This window comes from Vanessa cardui, chromosome 8 (assembly GCF_905220365.1).
Source record: "Vanessa cardui chromosome 8, ilVanCard2.1, whole genome shotgun sequence".
NCBI lineage: Eukaryota > Metazoa > Arthropoda > Insecta > Lepidoptera > Nymphalidae > Vanessa > Vanessa cardui.
Window position 1 is genome coordinate 14,853,654 of NC_061130.1, and position 25,996 is coordinate 14,879,649.

A 25,996-nucleotide genomic window follows, 5' to 3' on the forward strand; every position below is an offset into this window, starting at 1 on the left:
TGATATGATTTTTTTTTATTTTTTTTCTATAAGATAATAACAAATTTGGGCTATATTTGCCGCCCTCTAAATCTGCCGCCCTAGGCTCCTGCCAGTGTAACTGATCTTAACACTCGTATTGTGCTAACACACCGTACAACGCCGCGCGTATTTTTTGTTAATATCTCGTAATATTGCTCAAACTTTTGGTAAGCAATAAAAATATAAGATTAACTACATATATAGAACAACAAAAAAAAGTTATCACCATAAAATCCTTATAATGAATAGGCAAATATAAAACATCTTTTATCTTTTTTTTGTTATTTGAGTTATGTAGAAAATACAGATATATGTTGATCCTTTTAGCGACATAGGAAAATTTAAGTCTCATGTGTAAAGTTTTTGTAGCGTTTTACGCTTTAACTATTAGCGCTTGTACCGATATTTTTTTGTGCGTCGTGAAACTAAAAATCTATGGAAATTCCATATTAATCGGATGTACACGTTTAATTTTTTGCATTGTATGTACTAACTATAATCACAGCTCGTAATTATGGCGCGTCTTTTGAAAACCAATTTAAAATCGAATAAAATATTTGTACTTTAATAATTCTCGGACGCATACTTTGAACGAAATAAATTTTATTCTTATTTTTTCCTGTGGTAAGGTTTTCTGTGAAATTATTAGTAACGGAAAAAGTGGGAAATCTTCTAAACAAACACATATATAAATAACATAACAAGCAGACAATTATAAATATGTTTATGATTGTAATATGGTTAATTGATACACACATCTACCACAATAAAAACTTTTTGGTTTCATCAGAGATTTTTTTTCTATACCTTTGTAAATATTAATTAAAGTACATACTTATTCAATCAAAAACATAATCATCATCAACAAAAACAGCCTGTAAATTTCCCACTGCTGGGCAAAGGCCTCCTCTCCTTTTGAGGAGAAGGTTTGGAACATGTTTCACCACGCCGTTCCAATGCAGGTTGGTGAAATACACACGTGGCAGAATTTCTTTGAAATTTGTCACATGTAGATTTCCTCACGATGTTTTCTTTCACTACCGAGGACGAGATGAATTAAACACATCAATATTCAGTGGTGCTTGCTTGGGTTTGAGCCCGAAATCATAGGTTAAGATGCACGCGTACTAACCACTGGGCCATTTCGGCTAAGGATAATCATAGACAAAGTAAGGAATAGTCCTTACTATTCAAGTAAGACAATATTTTTTGTAATGTTTTGTATGTACGGAAAAATATTAATGTTTTTATGAGAAAATGTGATTCTCATAACATTGGTACAAGGAACAAACACAATCTTGTTACTCCTGTTATTCGACTGCATAGAATCAGTAACTCTTTTGTGGGGCAATGCAATGTATACGCTTCTACAACAGGATCCCAGAAAGCGTTCAAAATGCTTCTGTTGCCAAATTTAAAAAAATTGTTAAGAAACGCTTGTGTGCAAAAGGTTACTATACAATTAGCGAGTTTATGTTTGATAGCACACCTTGGGAATGAAACGATCGCCTCCTGGCTATTTCTAATCATATACTACTATGTATCTTATTAATTTGACAAAAAAAAATAACACAAAAAAAGACCCGCTGACTTTCTTTCCCCGGTTCTTCTCAGGTCAGGGTCTTCCTTTTTCCGAACTGGTGGTAGTGTTTATTTGACAATCAATAAGTAAGTGTAATGCTTCTATATTGAATAAAGGAATTTGAGTTTGAGTTTAAACAAAATTGTGACATGTCACAAGCCAAGCGGCGTTTGTAATTGTATTCGTAACGAAATCCATTTCGATTTCCGTCCGAAATCGTCAAACCACAAGGACAAGGTTCGTGATAAGCTATCGTAACGCAACGTTTAATACACTCAACCGATCGTATCTACTCCTCTGATTAAACGCGAGACGTTTCACGTCGTTCGAGTGTTTACTGTAAATAAATATTATTTGTTGCTGGTAACAAAAAACATCTATAGGCTTGACGGCCTTGAAACTAAGTTACACACACATTCTTAACGTAATCTTCTAATATTCTCTTGATTGTAGAATTGGTAGGCGCACGTGGAAATAGGCTATCGGATGGTACCACTACTTACCCACTAGCCGTAAAAAATCTTAACCATTCTAATTTAAGCATTTCGATTATGGCAGTACGAACTTTGTCAGGTCAGTAGTTATACTATATTTTTTTAACGTAAAGTCATTAATATTCTTTGTTTTGTTTATTTTTTTGATCATCCATTAATTATAATATAATTATCTTATTAGATTTATTCCACGTTTAAATATAACTGTGGAAACTTAGTTGTTGTTATGTAAAACTAATTTTGGCAACTAATATGCTTGTGTTGTATACTATGATTTATCATTCCCGAAAATAAATGAATTTATTTTGTGCCCTTATATTGAATAGATTAGAATAGTTAGTTCTGTATCATAACTATTACCCTTCAAACGGGAAAAATCACAACAATTTTAAAAACTGCTGGTGGTATATTATACCATGGGTGAAATATTGACAATTGTTAGAAATATTTTAAATTAAAAAAATATTTTATATTACACATATATATTTGTATATACTACTGGTCTTAACCGGACATTCTATTCAGACGTAACAAAGGCTACATTTTTATAGGACTCGTTATAGTCGCTTGTATAAAATAAATAACGACTATAATTTAGAAAAAAAAAAACAGTATACGTTTACAGCCATGTTTTAATTAAGCATAATTATTATTATAACAATTAAAATAAACAACATTATATGAGGAAGTCCAAGATTCCCATTGGCTTAAAAGTGTGTTTTTATTCAAGGCTAAGAGTTCAATTCCGGGTTAAGCGGTAAGCTTTAAAACTGTTGTATTTGTGTGTAACTCAACAAATATACAAAGGAATAAGGAAAATAGGATATATTGAAATAATCTGGAGAAATGTGTGTACCAAGCTCTATTGGACTAAGGCGTCGTATTCTCCAGGAGAAGAAATATTTCTTGGCTCATGCAATTTTTCTCTTAGCATCGTTGCATATTTTGCCATGCAGCAGGAATCAGAATCGCTTTTCAAAGCTTGTTTATCTATCTATCATATCCAATATGTAGATATATAGATTGATCCCTCCATTTCTCACTAAATGTTTTGTTTCTCCACATATATGCAACGTAAGAATTATTTTTTTAACGATTGTTGTGTAACGACTCGCAGACACTTCGAAACATTCGTAAGCAAAACGTAGTAAACACTGTAGTATACGGGTTAAAATTATTAAAAGTGTCTTTAAAGTAACAGCCTGTAAATTTCCCATTCTCTTCCATTAAGGAGAGGTTATTGGAACATATTCCACCACGCTGTTCCAATGCGGGTTAGTGGAATGCACATATGGCAGAATTTCGATGAAATTAGACACATGCAGGTTTCCTCACGATGTTTTCCTTCACCGCCGAGCAAGAGATGCGTTGAGAGATTTACAAACACAAATTAAGCACATATAAATAGTGATGCTTGCCTGGGTTTGAAACCGCAATCATCGGTTAAGATGCACGCGTTTTAACCACTGGGTCATCTCAGTTTATCTCAGTATCTTTATTACGCGGCATTTAACTGTCAGCAGTTTAGTGCTATCAAATAGGTTTTAATTGATAGTCATAACCATTATTCATAATATCCATACGGCACATACTATCATCATCGCCTTGATTTACGTTGGAGATTTTGTTGAGCCAAAATTCAAACCGTTTAAAAATATTTTTCCTGTTTCATAACAAGGTGTTCTCACTAATATATTCCAGATATAATCCAGATTATACAGAGAAATTTTCTTTAATTTCTCTTCAATGTCACATAGTGAAACGAAAGAATTTACTCTGATCGCAACGAAATATCTGAAACACAAAGACTAGTATTTTTTTTTACATCCTGATCACAACCCTGTTTCCTAAACAATATATTAATCTAGATTAGGAAGTAATCGCACGCTTAACTAAGAGAGTTAATGCAGTAATATTCTTGGAAAATCTTCGATGTCACTAGCTACCCGCCCCGGCTTCGCACGGGTGCTGACAGTAAATATACTACAAAATTTGTTTATTTACGACATCACATTAGAAACCTTAAAAATTATCAGTGTTTCTTTATCATATTGTCTATTATATACAAAACCTATCTCTAATCACTCTTTCAATTAAAAAAAAACCTTATAAAAATCCGTTGCGTAATTTTAAAGATTTAATACATAGGGACTGACAGCGGTAAGCTACTTTGTTTTATACTATGTAATGATATTTATTTACTGAAATAATAAAAAAAAAAAATAATAATTTCAAACTGATAGTCGTTTATTCGACGTCATTAATATTTCTATTAACATTTTGTATGCGGCACATTAGTGACGGCATTAAATCGGTTACAATAAATATAATTACCTCGCATTGTTTCACACATAGCAACGACAAGAGTTCAGAGCTGACCAATACTTGCTCAAAATAAACCGATAAAGACCATGTTCCTGTAGATGATTCAAAAGGAATTCCCTAATTAGCAAGCGACAGGCCTACGTTCGTAATTGGAATAATTTTATTAACATGTTATGTACTAAAAAAGTATTGTTAGTCTCTCCCGCCGATCAGCGATAAGGTCAACGCTTTTAGATAATATTAATAACAGTTAACGCAGAATAAAAAATAATTTCGTAAGTTCAATATCCCGTACTAAATTAATTAATTACTTCGAATAAACAGTGCTATTACTTACAACTAAATCCCACAGTTACACACTAATTTATTTTATGTTAATTACTTTTTTTTTAATATATTTATTTTATCAGCAAATTGCACTTAACTACACTAGTATAAAGAGGTTTGTTTTGTTTACGTTACTCTATAACGTCATTTCAATAGCGTGTTGGCGTAAATGTTTGTCTGTCACTGGGCGCCAATATTAATAACAATTATGTTTAGTGCCAACTTCCTATCCAACTTCCAATATACCTCAAAAAAAAAAATAACCTCAGCTTAAGCATTTTCTACTAGTTTATATGGGCAATAAGATCGCATTTATATTCTGATCCAACTGTGTTTGGGGTTGGTTGTCTGATAAGTAGTCTGTGTTTCTTGAGGTTCAAGCTTCATAGCCAACTTAATCAAACAGATACACTGGATTAAATTCGCATTTATAATACTAATATAGATCAAGAGGAAAGGATACTGGATTTCAAAACTCTAACAAATGATAACGACTTATATAAAACGAGTGATTTGAACGAATTAAAAAGGACATTTCGTACAAAATAAACATTTCATATTTGCATATAAATTAGTCATACATAGCATAACGGAAACAATGAACTGATATAATTAGTGCCGGAGAATTAGGGAAATAAAAGTAGTATCGTATATGTAGTAATATCGTATTCTACCAAATAGTATTTATGAGGACGTGATTTGATACTCACTGACATCACTAATATTCAGGTTGGAGGGCTGTTCGCCGACCACTTGCTCTACGGGCAGAGCACCCTCTGCAAAAACAAACAAATGAACATAGGGTCACGTTTTAAAACCTTACGACGGTTCGTACACATAGCAAACACTACAGAACCAATATGTACAATATATTACATTACAAAGCTCTACTTCAATTCAATCAGTTGCTAATTTATAACGTGATATACTCAAGCCCGCTCTATAATACTCAAGCTCAATTTGTGCAAATATATTTAAATGCAGTCAAGCGAATGAAGCGTGTGAGAAATAAGTCACCTTTATTGATGCTTGTACATATTTTATTAATTGTTTTTTAATGATTAATTATGTAGGAGGACGAGCAAATGAGACACCTGCTTTTAAGTTGTACGTCCCATAGACAACAGCGCTGTAAGAAATATTAAAAACTTCTTACATCGCCAATGCGTTATAGCCTTAATATGCTATGTCCCGCACCTTTAAACACAACAATATTGAGTACTGCTGTTTGAAGGTAGAATATATGACATGTGAGTGAGACCTACCCAGAGAAGCTTGCATGAAGCCCTACCACCAAATATTCGAATTTTGAAAAATAATTATTTTAATTTTATTTAAAAAATCACGAAATAAACGATTAATATAATTACGCTACCATTTTATTTCCTTAATCTAAGTAAAAACGTTTTTATATCGAATCGAATCAATTGAAAAAAAGACATGCCTGTAAACGGTTAAAGTATTTTAAAAAATAAAATACAATAAATGATTACGTGCAAGAATTATTACCGAACGAGTGCACTTCGCAAAAGATTGTCATTTTCGTCAGATTTATCGTCACACACCACGAGAAATACGGAACGAACTGAACTAAATATGAATACAGGACCAGTTTTATATCGAGACAGAATAGATTACGAGCGCCGGTTGTCGTGGCACGGGTCAACTGTAGTGGACTTCTTTAATTCCAATGTTTATGGCAAGAAAAATATTTGGACATGACACCACGCATAGGAGTATATGTATAAATATCATGACAATTAATACGAGTGTGAGAAACGACAATTATGTATTAGTAAAATAAACTTACTTGGAATAATAGTAGGCTATATCATATATTTAGGGTAGAAAAGAGCTAATGAGACTAATGAGCTCCTTGCGCTTTTTATATTTTCAACGTGGTAGAGTCGAGCAACGGTAGAAAATCTAAAATACTAAGTGCTTGTTCTTAACTAAAGTGTCATCGTCATAGTGCGGAACAGCAATTAATACGAGGAAAAATATTGATCATACACGACACTTTTCTTAGATTAAACTTATTTTAATGGCATTCAGAATGCGAAACTATGAACTGAGATTTTTGTGGTTTAACATGAGCTTTTTAGAAAAGGAAATATAAAAAGACATGATTATATCAGCTTTGTGCGATTGATAAAAATTGCTAACTTTTATAAAAAAATATCAGATTTTCAGAGTAAAGTCTTATTAGAATTCATTTTCTATTGCTTCATCCTAAGAATACATCAATGGAAAAATATATCGTCTTGCTTTTTTATTCATTTTACCGAGCAGTTTTGGAATCACTTTCACTCGCTTAGTCAACTCTTTTGTTGCTACTAAGTCTTTATTAAAAAAAAAGTAATAATAATATCCGCTCAAATTATTTACAGTGCCAATGAAGGACCTCCTAGAAGTTTAAGTTCTCACTCGATTTGAGAGCAAAATGACCCAATACGTGTAACATATAAAATATCCTACAATTAGATATAAACGGTATACAAAAAAAAAACATTTACTAGTGTTTTGGAACTAGATAACACTCATAGTCGCAGCTTTTAGGGTGTTGATTTACATGTGTCAGGCAAGTTGCTTCACACGAAATATCATCAAATTCGGGTCAGCGGATTGGTCATGAAAAAACGACAGAGAGACACAGTTATTTTCCATTTATAAGAGTAATATAGATACCATAGATTAAAATATTCAGCTCAATGCTGTGTCACCGTAATGTTAACATTTTGCTTACATATGTAAGGTAGGCAAATGCTCCTACTGATGGTAAGTGGTCACTTCCGCCCGCAGATATTGACACGATAAGAAAAACAATATGTTAACATTACGTATGTTTAAATGTTTCTTACGCTGCAAATATACGACGAACTATGAGACACTTAATTCTATCCTACCATGGCTTTAAAGTCTCATATCATGCCACATATGTATATTGTTCAGATTTTGTAAAGATATTGTCATTTCATCTTCATGCAGATTACGTTCCGTGGCGAACGAAAGTAACAGGATTTGACCAAGCATACAGGGTTATTGGTATTTCGACGTATCCGTTAGGAGGTAATAGGGGTGACTATTTGCAATAATAACAATATTTTTTTGATTATTTTTCCTCAAAAATATTGAAATAATTTCGTTTTCCGTCTCGCATTTTTAAATTTGGACCGATAATTATTGTTTAAATATTGACAAGTATCCAGTGTTTAATCATCTTTATAAAACAAAAGAAATAAAATAATTTTATTTGATACTTTTTTTAAAATAAATTTTAGAAGTTGCATTTTTGACAAATTTTGAAAAAAGCTAAAACACGTGATAACTCAAAAATTGTTCACTTTTGGATGATGCATATGGAGGTTAAAATTATTGCAAATAGTCACCCCTATCACCTCCCAACGGATATACGTCGGGTTACCAATAACCCTGTATATAGTAAAATTGTATTAATAACATCATTCTAAAAGTTATACGCAGTAAGATAAAAAGCATAACGTGCAGTTGAGCAACCTATCGCGAACTTTTATGGTCTTGTGCATCGGACATGATGTTCGCTTCAAAATACAACAAATGTCTATGACTACGTATAGTTTACTAGCGACCTGACCCTTTGCATGGGTAAAACACTCATAAGCAGACTATATTTTAAGACATCACATAAAAAACTTTTAAAATTATCAGTGCTTCTTTACTATATTGTCCATGAATTATATACAAAAAACTTCCTCTCGAATCAATCTATCTATTAAAAAGGCTGCATCTCATTTTAAAGATCTAAACATACATTTAAGGACAGACAGCGGTAAGCGACTTTGTTTTATTATACTATGTAATGAATGATAATGATGTCATATATGACTCTCTTTAATTTTTTAAGTCCCTGTATTCATCTCAGTCTATGCTCAAAATCGTAACAATGTAAACTAAGATAGAAAGAAGAAAATGTACGTGACAAAAAATACCTAACTACAGAAGGTCTTAAGATCGCCTACAGTTACAAATATGTAGTGACGCAATAAGTAAGTCTGCCGTATGCCAGTGAAAAAGTATACGTACATGATGTCTACGACCGTCTGCTGCTTTAAATTACCCGTGCCAAATAATACAACGATCTTTGGGTGACAGATAACAATTCACACTTTCGAATATATAATATATATACACTGTAAGCTCTATATAACGTCTCCTAAGGGCCTGTGTGTATTTGGACGTTATAGAGTACTTAAATCGAGAGAAGAAAAATGTGTTATAGAAAAGGTTTATTTCAGACTAGTGTTAGCAATTAACTAAAACAATTCTTATTTGAACGCTGTGCGTATAACTTGTTATTTTTGACAGTTTGTCAAATAATCAAATAATATAGCGACACCTCTGCGCAGATGTTACCTACCTTTGCAACTACAAAATAACTTTTTACTATTTAACGTGTAGTTTTTGAAAGTGTGTGTAACGATATATATAGAGCATAATTCTATAGAAGCTAAACCAAACAAAGTCAAGTGATTTAGGGAGTTTCGTTACATGGAGTTTACACTATAACTAACTAGTATATACTGTAATCCGAATTGTTAATTTTGAATTATATTCAATATATATTAACTTTTTGTAAACAAAATGCTGAATACGCCTTAAATGTTAATAAATCATTTAATAAATTGTTATTAAATGATTTATTAACATTTAAGGCATCAGGATAGGACGTTTTGGATTGGAGCGCCGTATGACGTCAGTTGACTACTGTAAGTACTGTTAAGAACGCTATCGAGATCATTTATTTTTACAGTGTACTGGTTGACCGAAATTTGTACCAAATACAAAATGTGCTAAACAGTCGTGTCTGGGAAACGTTTATGAATAAACTGGTATACCGTTTAAAAAAGAAAATGACGTACGATTTGTCGGATTTAGATAATTATATCAAGTATTACATAATATGAAGAATGCGTACATATTTTATACAATGTAATGGATATTATATTACATAAGTTAAATTAAAGACGAAAAATAGTGCATTTAAGTATCTGTTTTTCTGACTCATACGTAATTAATGCCGCCTAAAACTTCTCGGTAGAATCTACTTTCCGAACCGGTGGTAGTTTCACTTAATTGTTAAATGGGGATCCAAAAGTGCTTGTAAAAGCCTACTTGAATAACGTTTATTTTGATTTGACAGTAATATGTGATCAAACATATACTGTATTAAATCGTATTTCAATGGCACGCCAATTCGAAAGAACCGAAAAGCATTCTAAAGTGTGAGCATTAACAAATAGGTCGACTCTGCGTTTGAATGTGGTAGCAGAATCTAGGATTGTGATTTTACTGTCGACTACAACAACGAGGAAGTCAACATACAACCATCGCCGGTTATTATGGGACATTATAACAAAGGCATTGAGCAAGGCATTGTCAGTTATCTAATTGATATCGTAAGAATTATTTGTATGAGAAGCTGTTTAACTTTAGAACTGTCGAACAGATGTGACAATTACAAATACCATGATTATTAGCATTGTTAAAGTAATTAGTAAATGCAGTTGCTAACGGTAACCATGTCAACAAATATACTGTATCCTATTATATTAACGAATATAATCCCTATTATTTTATAAATATTCTCCCTAACTAAAATAAATACTAATTACTAACCCATATAAAAATCTTATCTTAAGAGTTGAGGTGGCCCAGTGGTTAAAACGCGTGCATCTTAACCGATGATTGCGGGTTCACTCCCAGGCAAGCACCGCTGATTCATGTGCTTAATTTGTCTTTATAATTCATCTCGTGCTCAGCGGTGTAGGAAAACATCGTGAGGAAACCTGCATGTGTCTAATTTCATAGAAATTCTACCACATGTATACTCCACCGACCTGCATCGGAAAAGCATGGTGGAATGGAGGAAGGCCTAAGCCCAGCAGTGGGAAAATTACAGGCTGTTGTTGATGCAGTGCGTATCCGGCATCTGACGTCGGTTTTGGTTGTGTAAACGCGTATATAGAATATTATACGAAGCAAGCGGCTACAAATCTGGTTTAGTACCAATGCTTTTTACTTTGCTTTAATTATATTTATAACGAGTAGCCACATATATCTTCACTAGCGCTAGAAACAAACTAGTAGTGCTAATAAGCACGATATATCCCTTCAGACGACAGGCTTGATCAGTCGTTAAACAGGATGATATACATAACCCGGCTTTGTAGCAGAAAAATGTTATCCATACCACAGCGTCTGTACTAGTTTATATGAATATGCTATAGTCTGAATAAATTAACATTATTATAACCCGTATTTCCCTTATGAATTTTTAACTAACTCGTAGGAAAAATGCAATCATATAGTTTTCTCTGTATTGAGTCTATTGACAGTGTAATTCCGTAATGTATATATTATATAATACGAAACAATAATAAAAATACATGTATCTAAATATTTAAGTATAGATAAATAACTATTACCAAGTGATCGTAGCTATTGTCTTAGATCATGTACGTATTATATTATCTAGAGTGTCGCACTTCAAAAGAACTAAAACTTCATTAAGCTGGTGTGCGTGTCAGCAACGTTTGACACACGGCAAACGTCATCGTACTTCACTAGTGTGCGTGTACTTAGCCAACTCTTTTTTTTACCACATCTTTTTCTATATAATCAAAGGCTGTTCTATATATTTAATACGTATCGGATGCTTAGATATATTTTTTAACAAACGAGCTGATAATTTACGCGTAATAGAAATTAATTTGATCATTTATGTTTCTGTAAAAACACTTAGTTATGACACAACTCTGTTGACTAATGAACTCAAATTGTATTACAAAAACAAAACCTTTCAATTGTCAGTTTTTTTGTAATTTACAGTTACCTAAAGATAAAAAAATATAATTTGAATAATACAAAATTTAAATAAAATATAATCACTATATCCATGTATAGTATATATGTCAATTGTAAGTATATCAAAAGTTACTCAGGAATTTTACATAATCGACGAAAAACAAAACAATTTCATTGTAATCAGAAGAGGTAATAATGGGACGAATACGCTTAATTAAGTTGTAACATTATTTTATTATATCATTACATCGAATCTATTTTTAATCGTCCGCGGTACGCCATGGGCCATACAGGTCTAGTTATACAAGATTTTTTTATAAGAATTGTGAGTAGTTACTGCTTGCCTTTATGTAAATTATAAGATGTTGAGAATTAATACATTATTTTTTAATCGGCTAATGTTGTTCTAAGATTTATAGAGAAATATTTTCATTTTTAAACTAATTATTAGTGTAGTCATAGAAAACGATTATTTAATGTAATTAATTAAAATACATAGCACATAATAAAATCACGACACGAACCAAAAGCGGTAACTTTGTTTCCGTAAATCTATTTTCTCTTCCATTTAATAGTAAAATTACGTTAAATTAAATTATTTTTAAATCGATTATAATTTTTGTTTATTCATTTTTTATAATCTATTTTAATTCTGCAAGTATTTGTGATTATGCGAACGGACGATCGACGATTTTGTAATCTTATTAAATTTTCATAATTAATTATATTCACAATGATGTTGCTTATTTTGTTATAAACAGTGACAACCGATGTACAAATTAACACGAGAGGCACAGATAAGGCTTGTGTACATGGAGAGCGTCGCAGCCGCACCGGCGCCGTACCCGGTATGAGTAAAAATATAGTACCCTGTACAAGTCAACTTGATCTTTTTTACAGATTAAAATTTTTCTGATCGACATAACTTTGCAATGACGAACATATTATTTTGTTAATTTAATGATTTAAAAAATATAAAAACATAAAATAAATAAACATAGAACACAATAAGTCCCTACCTATACATTCAAGCGTCATCCGAAAATTTTAAGACTTTCTATTGTTTCCAAGAAAAATTTAAAGAGGATAGAATATGTACGATACTTTCAGCTCACTATATACGGCTGAATATCGTTAAACTTAAGACCTCTTCACATGAGTATTGTTACATCTCATATGTTTTACCTCATCACAATATTAAAAAAAAAAAAGTTTTCCTAAAATGTTCCTGTCTCCAAGCTCAAGGCATTATCGTTTTCTACGTTCATTGCTTTGTTTTAGCTGTTGTGTATAGATAAGATTTAATAACTTTTTATATCATTAGTATTATGTACATAATTAATTATTGTACGTCGCCCCAGTTAATTTCCTTGCTAGACTGTTATCTGATTCACTACTTAATGCGGGAATTTGCGGTATATACGACGCCAGTGTGACTTGGTGCGTTTTTAAAGAGTAACTACTGAGTTTCTTGTTCTTCTCGGTAGTAACATTTCTTACTAAACTCATGTCAAATTAACAAATTATAAATACTTTCTAAGCAGGTGTTTCAATTTTCAACTTTTGAGGGTCAGTAGTTTTTGCTGAGCAATGATATTAAGTCAGAAAAATAATTTATACCTAAGTAAAGAATAATCTTGTGTAAAACGTTATGAGGTTTTAATAAAAACTATTTAAAAAAATTTTTGTTGTGATAAGTATTCAATCATATAATTTTTAGAAAATTAGTTCACACAGAAACAAAAAATCAAACATACAAAATAAATGTATTTACAGCATAAAAAAATAAAAATTAATCAACAGGCATAATGCACATACATGCTATGAAGCGTCAAAGTCAACGGGACTGCAAAACATACACAATGATCGACAAAAATCATTACAGTTTCAAAGGATTGCTCGTGCTTATGAATACTTTTTTGTATGCTATAGTGACATGTATTCATATTTCTTTTTTAAATAGGCAGGCAGACATGCAAATAAGCCATCTTTTGGTAAGTGGTAAAGACCAGTGTGCTGGTAACATTTGTTCTGTAATTTTTTTTTCCATTTAAGGAATGGTTGAAATGTCTTGCCTTGCATTGCCGATGCACCTCCATCAATGAGAATTAGGATATTATATATTTCTACCTATGGCCACAATAGCGTAATCACCCTACAGACCAGAGCACAAGAAATCTAAGTATTGCTGTTACACATATTATATCATTATAAAATTAATTTGGACAAAGTTCTACCACCTAGCATAATAAATACATAATAAAATAGTTTATTTGTCGAGCTCCTGAATTATTCAAATATTTGTATAAGATTCTCACAATATAAATGAATATGTCCCCTTGTTAAACTATTAATCATAACAAAGTACAATAGTATGAACATTAATAAATACTATAGAAATAACATGCTTTCATATAATTTATTACGATATCAAACAAATGCTACTTTGATATTTCACACATTATGAAATTAATCTCAAAATACCAAGTACTGGTATGTTGGTACTTATATCTGGTAGATAAATAGTTATAGCTTGTAATATTATAAAGTGATTACTACAATAAACTTGAATACAAGTTAAACTTTAATAAAAATAAGCCTAGTGAAGTTTTATCAACTGTAACATAACATAATGATGATGAAGGAACATGAAGGCTAATTGAAATGTGATAACTAGGTTTAATGATAAAAAAATAATTCACATTCAAATTTATAATATACAACATATTCCCTGCTCAATTTAATTAGCTATAGATGTGTATAAAATAGCTATAGCTATATTATTTATTGCTCGGACGCTGCAGTTAGGCAAAACCACCAAAGAAAATTCTCATTTATCAATCTAAATATTATATTTTAAATGACTAAACACACCATAGACAAGAACTATTTTACTATATTTACATTCATTGATTACCATTTTAATCTATTCAGTTATTCTATTAGATTTAAGATTTTTAAGTGTTTGCTTTTCCAATCCAATACATAGACTAAGTTTACCATTAACAGACTTAAATTGTAAATTTAAATTAAGTTTATTTAAATTATGTTCAATTAAAAAAATGGTACTTTAATTAAGAAGTATCTATGAGTTGAATTGAATAAAGTAAACATTGCAACAGGAAATAAATAATCCAAGCATGTTGTTATATTCAGTACTTAAAGTATTTTAGTTTTCTATATACAAGCATAAGTTTTAAACTTTAACTACATAAAGTTTTAACCGCCAATAGCCGCCCATACTACTCCCTATGGACGCTGTTGCAGCCAGATTTTAGGATATTTATAGAATCACACGCAAAGCTGACTAACAGACCGAGAAGGAAGCTATTACTTACAGAACTGGCTGTAAATTTACCAATGAAGAGAACTTAAGATATTGCGAATTGTTAAGTTAAGGAAACATTTCAACTACGTGCAAGGTGCGAGGCTCGAGTGTCATAATTGTCAAAGAAACGCAAACCGTTCGAGACAATTCATGCATTTCTGTGATATACATGGTTTACCTCCGCTGTTGTCCATCGCACGTTTTACGAACGTGTCTCGTCCACGGACACCTCACAGCGGTCCTTCAGACGAACACATTTATTTTAACGTCATAACACTGGCCGTTTTGCACTTTGCTGATTAAGTCTGTAATCGAACTTTGAACTCACTCAACCTCACTCAATAATAGAACTATCGAAGTAAACACGCACGATCAACTTTGCAAAACGTAAACTAAAGACGTACCTCTTCGAACATGATCCTATAATAACTGTCTCTTCGCTCGTCCAAGGAACTAGTTATCAAGGTCTCGTCTCGATCACAGCATGCACGGTTCCAAGAATTAAGAAACAGGTTATATCGAAACGCGACGTTATTATTATTATCACTTTATTGTTACAATAATAATAAAATAAACTGATACGTTTTTGCAAATTATATTTTGTGATTATAATTTGGAAACGATCGTCTGAAGTTACAACTTTTGCGGAGTGAACGTCTATGTGATAAACGCGTCTGTGTGCACCAAAGCAGAACGTCACACTACTATTGTCTGACCACGATTGGACACTAGAGGTCACATGGCTGCTGTGCGACGTGTTACAACGACGCATGCGCACTGCGAATTTAAACTTTTCTCCGTATGTGAGACCGAGAGGGAAATAAATTATTAAATAAATATTTCCTTTTCATTATGAATAATACTTATTAAATTTTGTTCATAAAACATTTTAAAACATGAACAGAACATTTTCCAGTGATAAATGTAATTCTATGAGTAGAAAATATAACAATGCATATTGTGTTAACTATATAGTAAGTATAATTATTATTTATGTTATTAAGTAATTCCATACAATATTAAACTGTATAGAATAAATTATTCCTAGGCTATTTTTTTAGAAATATGTTTAATTATAAAAATAATAAGTATTATCAAATGAAACCGACATACTTGTCAGTATGTCTATTAATTCATAGGTATTTAGTATTGATGTAAAATGATTTAGCTTTTACATGTGTAGTTTTAAATTACCTAGTTAGTAATCAATATAAATTCGACTCATTATCAAATTTAGCTATTATGTACTTAGAAGTACTACTACTGAGAAGCTGATGTGTTCCGGGAATCCTAAAAAAACTATTTGAAATACCTTAAATAGATATTTTAAATAGCGGAGATCTTGACTTGCATATTAACCCTAGTAATTAGTACATATACATACATACATATATGTCAATGATTGAAGGTGCAATTTTTTTTTCATATATGTATGTATATTTTATATACCTAGCGGGGATGTCATATTTTACTCTTACCTATAAACAGTTATCAACGTCACGTAGTAATTCTCATTTTAAGTCATTTATAAGTTTTTAATTTTCCTTAAATGGTATTTAATGAACATAATTAGGTAAATATTATACAATCGAATCTACGATAGCTTAAATAGGTACAAATGTGACCAAATGACCAAAGTAGGAAACATATTTTTAAACTTACACGCATATTTCACTTAAAACTGATGTTATAATAAAAGTTTATATTCTACGTAATTTTGTCGTATAATACTTTGTTTACAGGGTTGAGGAGTTTGTAAAAATACTGGATTACCATGGTTTTGCCATTTTATTGAATTCATCGTCTTCGCGAACAAAGCCACGTCCACGAGCTATGTATTTGAAAATCATTCATTTTACTATTGACTTATTATTTTCGATCGGTATCAATATCAACCATCAACCATACACATACATTAAATAATTTTACTCTATTCAAACCATAAGAGGAGAAAAGACAAATAAACAACATTTAACAGCGATTTGAAATTGTTCGAGAGTTTGATTAGTCTATGATATTCACTATGGATTTACGATTAAATATGAATATCTAATTAAAGTCGAAATAAGTATGTAGTTAATTGAAATAATGTGTTTTATAAATTAATATATCTCGATCATAAACTCTCAGTAGTACACTATATATCTAATTTATTGGCGAATCGCATGAATTACGATTGTTTTTTACATCCTTTGGAGTACATTTTTTCAGCTGTCCTAGCATTATAGTATGCACTGCTAAGCGTCTATTACACCACTGACCACACTGCTTGTAAGCCGGGAGAAATATTCAGATAAATTTTTTTTGAAGCATCCAGTATGAGTGTTTCAAACGTAATATTACACGTATTACTTTCTTGTGTTATTTATTTAATATTAATATTATTTTATATTTTTCTTATACTGAAATACAATTGAAAAAAATCATATGAACCTTCTATTTCAGAATATGAAAAGACATTTCCTAGAAAAGCATATGACTCATAAGGCTTTATTGGATGATCCCAATTTTCAGAGCGTGGGCGTTACGTTCTTACAGTATTTCAGTGAATTCAGAAGGGATGAGTCATCATATTTTTTTGGTTGATTATTTTATTTATCATGAAAATGTAATTGATAGTTACGATAACATCCATAACATAATTGTATATCAATCAATTCTAATAATATAATGGATTACCTTCAAAAGTGCGTAAAATCCAAAACTTGTTAAATACTTTTCGTTAAAGTGTTAATTTTTTTCAGTCGGTTTTAAATTTTTTGCAATACGATTATAATAATTTTTCTATTTTATATATGGAGACTTATCTCAGTGCGCATTGCCCATATTAAGTGAGATGCACAGTTTAGAGGTAAGAGTGAAAAAAAAATTTGATTGAAAGATGGCTGGAAGGTTGTTTTTTTTGTAATTTTAATTGATCTACCCTCGAAACAATTGGTAATTACATTTTTGAAATGGAAATTAGATTTATGGTTATTTTCCATCTCTTTGTTTCATTTGGATACGCAATTTAATAAAAAGCAAGAGCAAACCATTTGCTTCTTCGATATGAGTGGAATAATTAATATTATACGTTGCATTTAGAAAGTTTTAGTGTTGTAACTCGTAATGGCGCGAAGCGATATGACTCAGTCAGTCAGTACGGCGCGGCGCGGCGTCGCGACTTGGTGGTGTCGCCGACTCGCGGTTGTCACTTCGCGTGTGGCGCCAAATGCCCGCCACGATGCCTATTCGAAATTTAAAACTTATAACGATCCTTCCACCCCGCAAAATTGCGTAGTATTACGCGTTTAAAAAGGGTTCGCAGGGAAAACTAGGGCTAGGTTCTTGACCTGCCTTAAATATTAAATAATATTACTGGAGTTATAATTTTTATTGCACGGTCTTGATGTTGTACGAATCAATAGCATGTGTTATTTCTTATAATAGTACGATAAAGATAAAACAGTTACCTGATGATTTAAAACCTTTTTGTATAAATATAGGCTCAGATGAAATTTAATTTCAGTGTCTTAATTACTTATAACATGATCTTATGTTAAATATTAATCACATTACATCTTCTAATTAATAGTAGACAAATCTGCTCATGATAAATCACTTATAAATCTGTTATGGATTAATTTTCCCCTGTTTGTGTGAAAACATTTTATTGCAAGTTGTGTTAAACAAGTAATTGATATTATATTTATTTAGGCGCGTCTACTGGTAAAGAAAACAATTTATAATTCTTTTTTTGTGTATAATTAGCGAAAGGTATTAAAGAATTATTTTATTAGAACGCATTATAAAAGCCTACACAGGTAACGCTTTCCTGTCCCCATGAGCGCCGCGACGCCGGGCGCCGCTGTCGGCGCCGACCGCGTGACGCCGCACCCTAGTCCCTACTCCCTTTAAATTATTCCTGATCGTATCGAATATAACCCTCCGTTAGTTTTGATATATTTAGTTATTATTAAACTTCATTATATTTAAATAGGCCATAGCCATAGAATGACGTTATGTTACTAAAATATTAAAAAAAAAAACAAATAGAACAAAAAATCTGAACTAAGATAACAAAATAACAATAGAACAAATTCAAAATTAAATAATAAGGAAAATATGAATAGCATATGGTATTTCTTTGGAAAATAATTGATATTTAAATGTTTAATTGTTTGATTTAGTTGTAAATGTTCTATCTTTACCGATTCAATTAGGTTTTTTGTAAATATTTATATGATTGATACGTCAGTTTATCTTATCATAATTGAAGATATCGATAAATATTATAAGTAAATTATCAATGAAAATAAAAGCTTATTTTTTATTAAGTAAGCTAATTAGGAGATAACACGTAATCCCGTTCTTATAGGTATTATTTCAAAACATCATGTGAGCTATATGTTTATCATCAAATCCAAAATATATAAACTACAAATCAAATCATTCGCAAATTTTTTCTTCAATATTGCAATCGTTTTTAGTTCGGAGAAAACTCTTGCCAACTTATCTTATGATCCATTATTGCGTCATTCAATTATTATATAACACTTTCGTAGACACATATTGCACATAATGCAATTTATTGTAAATGTCATTTCGTATTGTACCGGTGCCCATCAAAGCATATGTTAGGAAACCACTAAACCGATTTTGATGCAATTTGTATTTGAGTAATTTAAAACTTCAACAACAACAACAACAGCCTGTAAATTCCCGCTGCTGGGCTAAAGGCCTCCTCTCCCTTTGGGGAGAAGGTTTGGAACATATTCCACCACGCTGTTCCAATGCGGGTTGGTGGAATACACTATTTCTATGAAATTTGTCACATGCAGGTTTCCTCACGATGTTTTCCTTCACCGCTGAGCACGAGATGAATTATAAAGACAAATTAAGCACATAAAACAGCGGTGCTTGCCTGGGTTTGAAACCGCAATAATCGGTTAAGATGCACGCGTTCTAACCACTGGGCCATCTCGACTCCTCAAGTATATATGCTACTGTGTTTCATTCCTCATCGAGGAGGTAACATTGGGGGTTAAGGTTTGATTATATGTATTTTAAACTTCGCACGAGTTAAGACGTAGGTGCATCAAATCATTTACATCAATTATTGTAGTGGTAACATTCTCTTTCATTTAATCTGCAACAGTTTTAGGGTTTCCACTAGACATCGATATAGAGCTGAGATGGCGTTGGCTGTTAGAACGCTTGTATCTTAACCAAAGTTTGCGGGTTCAAATCCAGACAAGCACCACTATATACATATGTGCTTAATTTGTAATTATAATTCATCTTGTGCCCTTGTGTGAAACCTGCATTTGAATAATTTCATCGAAATTCTGCCACATGTGTGCATTTCACCAACCCGCATTGGAACAGCGTGGGGGAATATGTTCCAAACCTTCTCCTTAATGGAAGAGGAGACCTTATTCCAGCAGTGGGAAATTTACAGGCTGTTACTTTACTTTTACTTTATTAGATATCCGTTATGTATGTGATGAATTTGATATGTTAAAGATTTTGGTATAACACTCCTACGTTTCTGAAGATACGACAATAATTTATCGTCTTCTTCTAAAATCCAACAATTGCTTCACGCGTTACTATTATTATTTTAAATAATAACATCACTTAAATTGAGATTTAATTTAATTAAGGGGACTACATGAGCTAAATGCAAGTTTTAAAATGCCAAAAAGTATATAATCCAATGCAATAAACCAAATGAAAAAAATATATGTTAATCTTCAGGATAGATGCTAGTTATTAATTGTGTTGAAAACATGATGTAATTAATTTGGTACGATAGAAAAAAATCGCAAAGTTACCTCTAAAAAAGTCTTTTTTTGTTTTTTATCTACACTTATATACCTTCAATAATTTTGGTCTTTTGTCAGATTATTCTACAAACAACATACTAAAAATTTATTATCTTAATTATTTAGTAAAATCAATAGATTTTTTTTAAATCAGATTTTCTTATTTTCGACCAAAATGCGTAAGCATGTGTGCGTGAGCGCCTCGTACAGACACTGCCGGCCGAGGCCTGTTGCTATACAGACGTGTCGCTCTTTTCACCGCATCGTTGCGAATAAAATCTCGTAGATTTTATTTTTGTGAAATTTTAATTGTAAATTAATTGTCGAATATTATTCTTTTATGTAAATAAATATATTAAGTTAAAATAGTCTAGTTGTAGTTAGCCATTTATTTTTTTGTTAAGTTATTTTTTATAAAGTTTAATTTTGTAAACATGGGAAATAAAGTACAATCTGTGAAGAAAACTAAAAAACGTTCATATAAATTAAAAAGCCGAACATATGAAAGATAATATGAAAAGGTAAGAGTATTTAATTAGTAAACATATATATATATTTTATAAATAATGATTATTGGAAACATTTATTAAAAACAATGCAATTAGTTCGCATAGAATCAGATTTTTCGACACATTTCTTACAGTCACCATGGAGTATTTGGTCAATGCAAGCAAGTCCAGGAAGAATGTGCGGGTTCGATCCCCGCACTCTGAACTGAAATTTTATTATTTTTAAAGGACTATATTTAAAAAAAAAAATATATATATATTTTATAATTATTAAAATTTAATTCCTAACAACTATGCATTTATTTTTTCAGAATTAAGAAAATCGAAAAAAAATAACACGGAAGCTATTTCTATTACGTTAGAGTTTAATTTTATCAATTTTGTTTATAATAGAAAATATAGTTATGTATGGATGAAATTTAATAATAAAAAAAAATAAATAAATACAAATTAGCACATCACATGAATATTTAGTGGTGCTTGCCTGGGTTCGAACCCGCAATAAGATGCGCGCGTTCTACGCACTGGGCCATCTTGCAATATGTAATTGTTGTGAACCAAAGAACTAAAATATTTAGAAGTGTCATATACGTAATTCAATATTTTTTAAAGATTGGAAATAGTATCAATTGAAAAATTTTAGCTCGTAGCTTCAGTGAAAGTGGGTGAAATATTGATTGCAAGTATCCAAGATATTTTAATAACGAACGACGACGAACGAATAATTAAAAAAAATATTTTAATAAAAAAATTGAAACGAAATTTATTTGTTTTTTTGTTAAACCAAAAATAAATAAAAATATTTGAATTTAATTGAATCAGTTTTATTTCAAATATCAGTCAAAAACAATACAAATAATTCTAATATCCAAACTATTTTTATGAGATTTATGACTAAACCCACTGTGATTGACCGAGTTAATTCTACTAAACCGACTTGACGATATTATTTTTATAGTAACTTTTTGATGCTGAAAGTCAGCACTTTAACTTAATTTTTTTTCTTTGTGTACCGATATTAGTAAAACGAACAAACTCTACGCTTTTTGTCAATGTACAAATTACGAACAGTTCCAATTTTATTTAATAAATCGCTTAACAAACTTACAAAATTTAAAAATAGGTTCAATTTAATATTTAGTATTACAACTAATTGAATTGATACAGTAAAAATTAAAGAAAAAAATGTTTAAATTAACTATTTTTTGTACATAAAATAATAATAATTTAAGTTTAATTAATTCAGTTTAATTTTATCATAATTTTTTAAATGACACAAAGAAATTAAAATAATTCTGTTGTCCTGTCTATTTTTATGTAATCTATGATTGATAGAATTGATAGAATTGACTTCGCTTCGCTTTCGCTCGGCGCGGCGCGCGGCGGTTCGGCGCCATCTATTGGAATATTCAGGCGTAACCTCGCCGCCTCGCTAAGCGTAGTGCGCGCGGGGACATGCCGTTTTTGTCGTTAGTGTAAGTGTGTGCGCGTGATTCTCAAGGGCAATTAGCTCCTGTAGTCCCCTTAATAAAAATAATCGACCACAAAATAAGTGACGAAATACCCCTGTGGACAGTAGTCTTATTTATAACAGAACACGTTGGTTAAAATCGAAGCACTACGCAATTTTCACGTACTCAATATGAACTTAAGAGAAAACCACAGTTTGGGAATTTTTATGTGAGAATGAAAAGGTGCTAAATCTGTATGCTTCAGCAAAAAAATCAAATGAAGATTCCTCGGTCCAACAGTGGAACATTTATGAACTGTAACTCACTGGAAACCGTAACTGTATCTGTCGAAGAAATTAGTAATTATCGATTTCAATTTCAATAAATTTATATTTACTTACAAAGAAGGATGTAAGTAGGATAACAATTTAAATAGACATATCGTGACATGCTATGTTTTATAAATAAAATTCAAATAAGGAAGCAAGTCAAATCAATAACAATTGTCAAGAGTAAATTGAAACTTTGAAAAACTATTTTATTTACATTTCTACATATTTATAGCATCAAACAGTTCACAGGTGAGGTTATTAAAAAGCATATCAAATGTATAAATATAGATATAAGTTAAAACTGATCGGAACATAATTATGGTTTAGTAGCTTGTGTGCAACTGGTAGAGCTTAGTGTAAATCTATGTTTCTGTAGATAACTGCTTACACTCTTACTAGCGACCCGCCCCGGCTTCGCACGGGTGCAAAACAGATACTAAATATACACCAGAATTTATTTATTTCCGATATCACATAACAAACTTCTAAAATTATCAATGTTTCTTTACTATATTGTCCATTATATACAAAAACATTCCTCTCGAAACACTCTATCTATTAAAAAAAATCGTATCAAAATCCGATCCGATCCGAAAAATTATAATATGTAGTGATATAAAAAGTCCTATCTTTTGATGCTATTGCCTATTATTAAAATCTATGTGTAGATTTATGTTGGTAATTAATAAAGGTAAACGTTTCTTTAGAACACTTTGTTACTTTCAATAATCCATCGTATTTAGCATTTATATACAGTTTATTCAGAGCATGCAATCTTTAAGGCAGCATTAGTAATTAATGACGCAATCAAGTCACAACAAATAATTGAATAGAATTCTATTAATACGTCATACGATATAGTTTTTTAAAGACGACTGGGTTCCTTTTTGATTTATAAAAAATATACATTTATCGCCAGTAAGCAGATAATTAATGGTTGACCAAATAGCTATAAAAAAGGCGCTACTTAATACGTCGTATTGTTAGCATTGTATATGTATATGTCTGTAGATAAGTAATTATCGCCTTTACATAGTATAAAACAAAGTCGCTTACCGCTGTCTGTCCCTATGTATGCTTAGATCCTTAAAATGGCGCAAAGCAATTTGATGCGGTTTTTTTTTTCAATAGATATATTAATTCAAAAGTAAGGTTTATATGCATGCACATATAAAGCATGTCATAGAAAGCAGACAATGATTATTTTGAAGATTTCTTAAGTGATGTCGTAAATAAATACATTTTTTGCGCTTAGGTACATTGCAAACCCTACGAGTAATATAGATCAAAACAATCTACTACAGTATTGTACACCTTAAAAAGTTCTTCAATAAAATCAGAAAAAACTGCCAGTCAAACAATATCTTAGCATATAATCTTGCGGTAGATTGTACCTTAAATAGAACTCTCTGGCTCACTGGCTATTTGCGAAGGTTGAGACTTGAGCAGCAATTAAAAAGTAAAGGACCAATGCATTTCTTGTCGTCTATTGTACCATCAATTTGTTAAATAACATATTTTGAACGTCTGTATTTTATTAGCCATTCTATTGCATCCAATTTAAATCCGAGTGATTTTTGAACTGCTAATAATTAAGATCTATAATCACTTATACAAAAAATTAAGGTATCTACAGTTCTAAATATGTATTTAACGAATGGCTTACCTCTAGATTTTTTGTTCTTTGACTTATGACGTCTGTCTTGTAACCTGTACGCCGTATTCTGTAACAGTATCAGGATGCCCGAAGGGTTGAAGATTTCACAGAGCGTGTCTCCGGCCACCAGGGCTGGTGCGGGTGACATCTCGGAGCGGGAACTGAACAGGGAGCGGAGCCACTTGACCACTCCTCCTGCGTAAGATATCGTTTTCTTTTTAATGAAAACTCTTATTCCATCATATTAAAGGACATCACAAGAGTTTTGGGTATGTTATTTGTTAGAAAGATGTTGCATCATCAGTTGACCATGCAGCCTGACTTCTTGTTTGATGTTTTCATAAAATCTTAAGGCTTGGCTATCTATATAGACAGTTGGGCTCTATCTGGGTTCTAGGATACATTAAAACACAAAATTGGAAAGATTTTATTATGCTCGTATGCAATTGCTTTATTACTGTTTATATCCGAAATATGTTTTAGTTCAACTTTGATATAGTAAATATATGTAAATATAGTGAGGTTCAATACAGCCTTGAATTATGTTTGATCATTTAACAAACATTTTAGAATATCTAGCTCGATGTCATAATCAAATAAATAAACGCCTGAGTTATAGATGTAATGCAATTTGTATGTATATAATATGTTGAATTCATGTTTGAAATCTAGTAAAGACATTAATAGTAGGAGGTTTGAATCCACTCAAGCCGTAGTTGTGGTCGCTAGTAACTTGTCGCATTATTCTCGTAGTAGTACAAGATATTTTAGAATGCGTGACAAGTTTTATTACATGAACTGATTTAAAATATTTAACATAAAACCTGTTACAGATAACACGTTAATATTTTGACACAAAATGCAAACATTACGTTAATTTATTGTTATGTTTTGCTTCTATTTTAACGCCGTACATACCGCTCTGATTTGACTGAGACTAATGTACACGAACAACACTTGGTCACAGCACAGGTATAACTAAATTCCCAATACGAATGATCGAGGTATATGTATTTTATCTCAATTCCGACTCCGATGAGCGATCTCACACGCCGCTCATAATATTGTGATGTATTTCTGTGTTGTTGTAAAGTGACCTCGTGTCATCCTCATCTTTATCCACGTAAGTATAATCCACGTCATGGGGAACCGGTGCAGTCATTAAAATCGATCCGAGCAAAATATAAGGTAAATTATTAAAAAAATATTGAGAGTGCACGTGAATTGAATAATTTAAGGAAAATCTAATAAATAATGAATAAAATGTGTTATAGTTATGGTTATGTTAACATATATCTATATAATATACATAAATAAAAA

General features: G+C 31.4%; 1 protein-coding gene across 6 annotated transcripts in view; it reads right to left on the reverse strand.

Moving 5' to 3' along the window:
- LOC124532175 (embryonic polarity protein dorsal) overlaps positions 1-25,780 on the reverse strand; it is a 57,044-nt gene extending 31,264 nt beyond the window's left edge. The window contains exons 1-3 of one of the 6 annotated variants that reach the window (XM_047106907.1): positions 25,595-25,780; positions 24,686-24,871; positions 5,460-5,525 (exon numbers count right to left, since the gene is read on the reverse strand). In XM_047106907.1, coding sequence (XP_046962863.1) covers positions 5,460-5,525; positions 24,686-24,824 — 205 coding nt within the window. In that variant the 5' untranslated portion in view covers positions 24,825-24,871; positions 25,595-25,780. Of the gene's footprint in view, positions 1-5,459; positions 5,526-15,098; positions 15,665-24,685; positions 24,872-25,594 lie in introns of those variants that run through there. The other 5 variants (XM_047106908.1, XM_047106909.1, XM_047106911.1 and 2 more) reach the window with 5 other exon arrangements.
- Between the last annotated feature and the right edge of the window lie 216 nt (positions 25,781-25,996).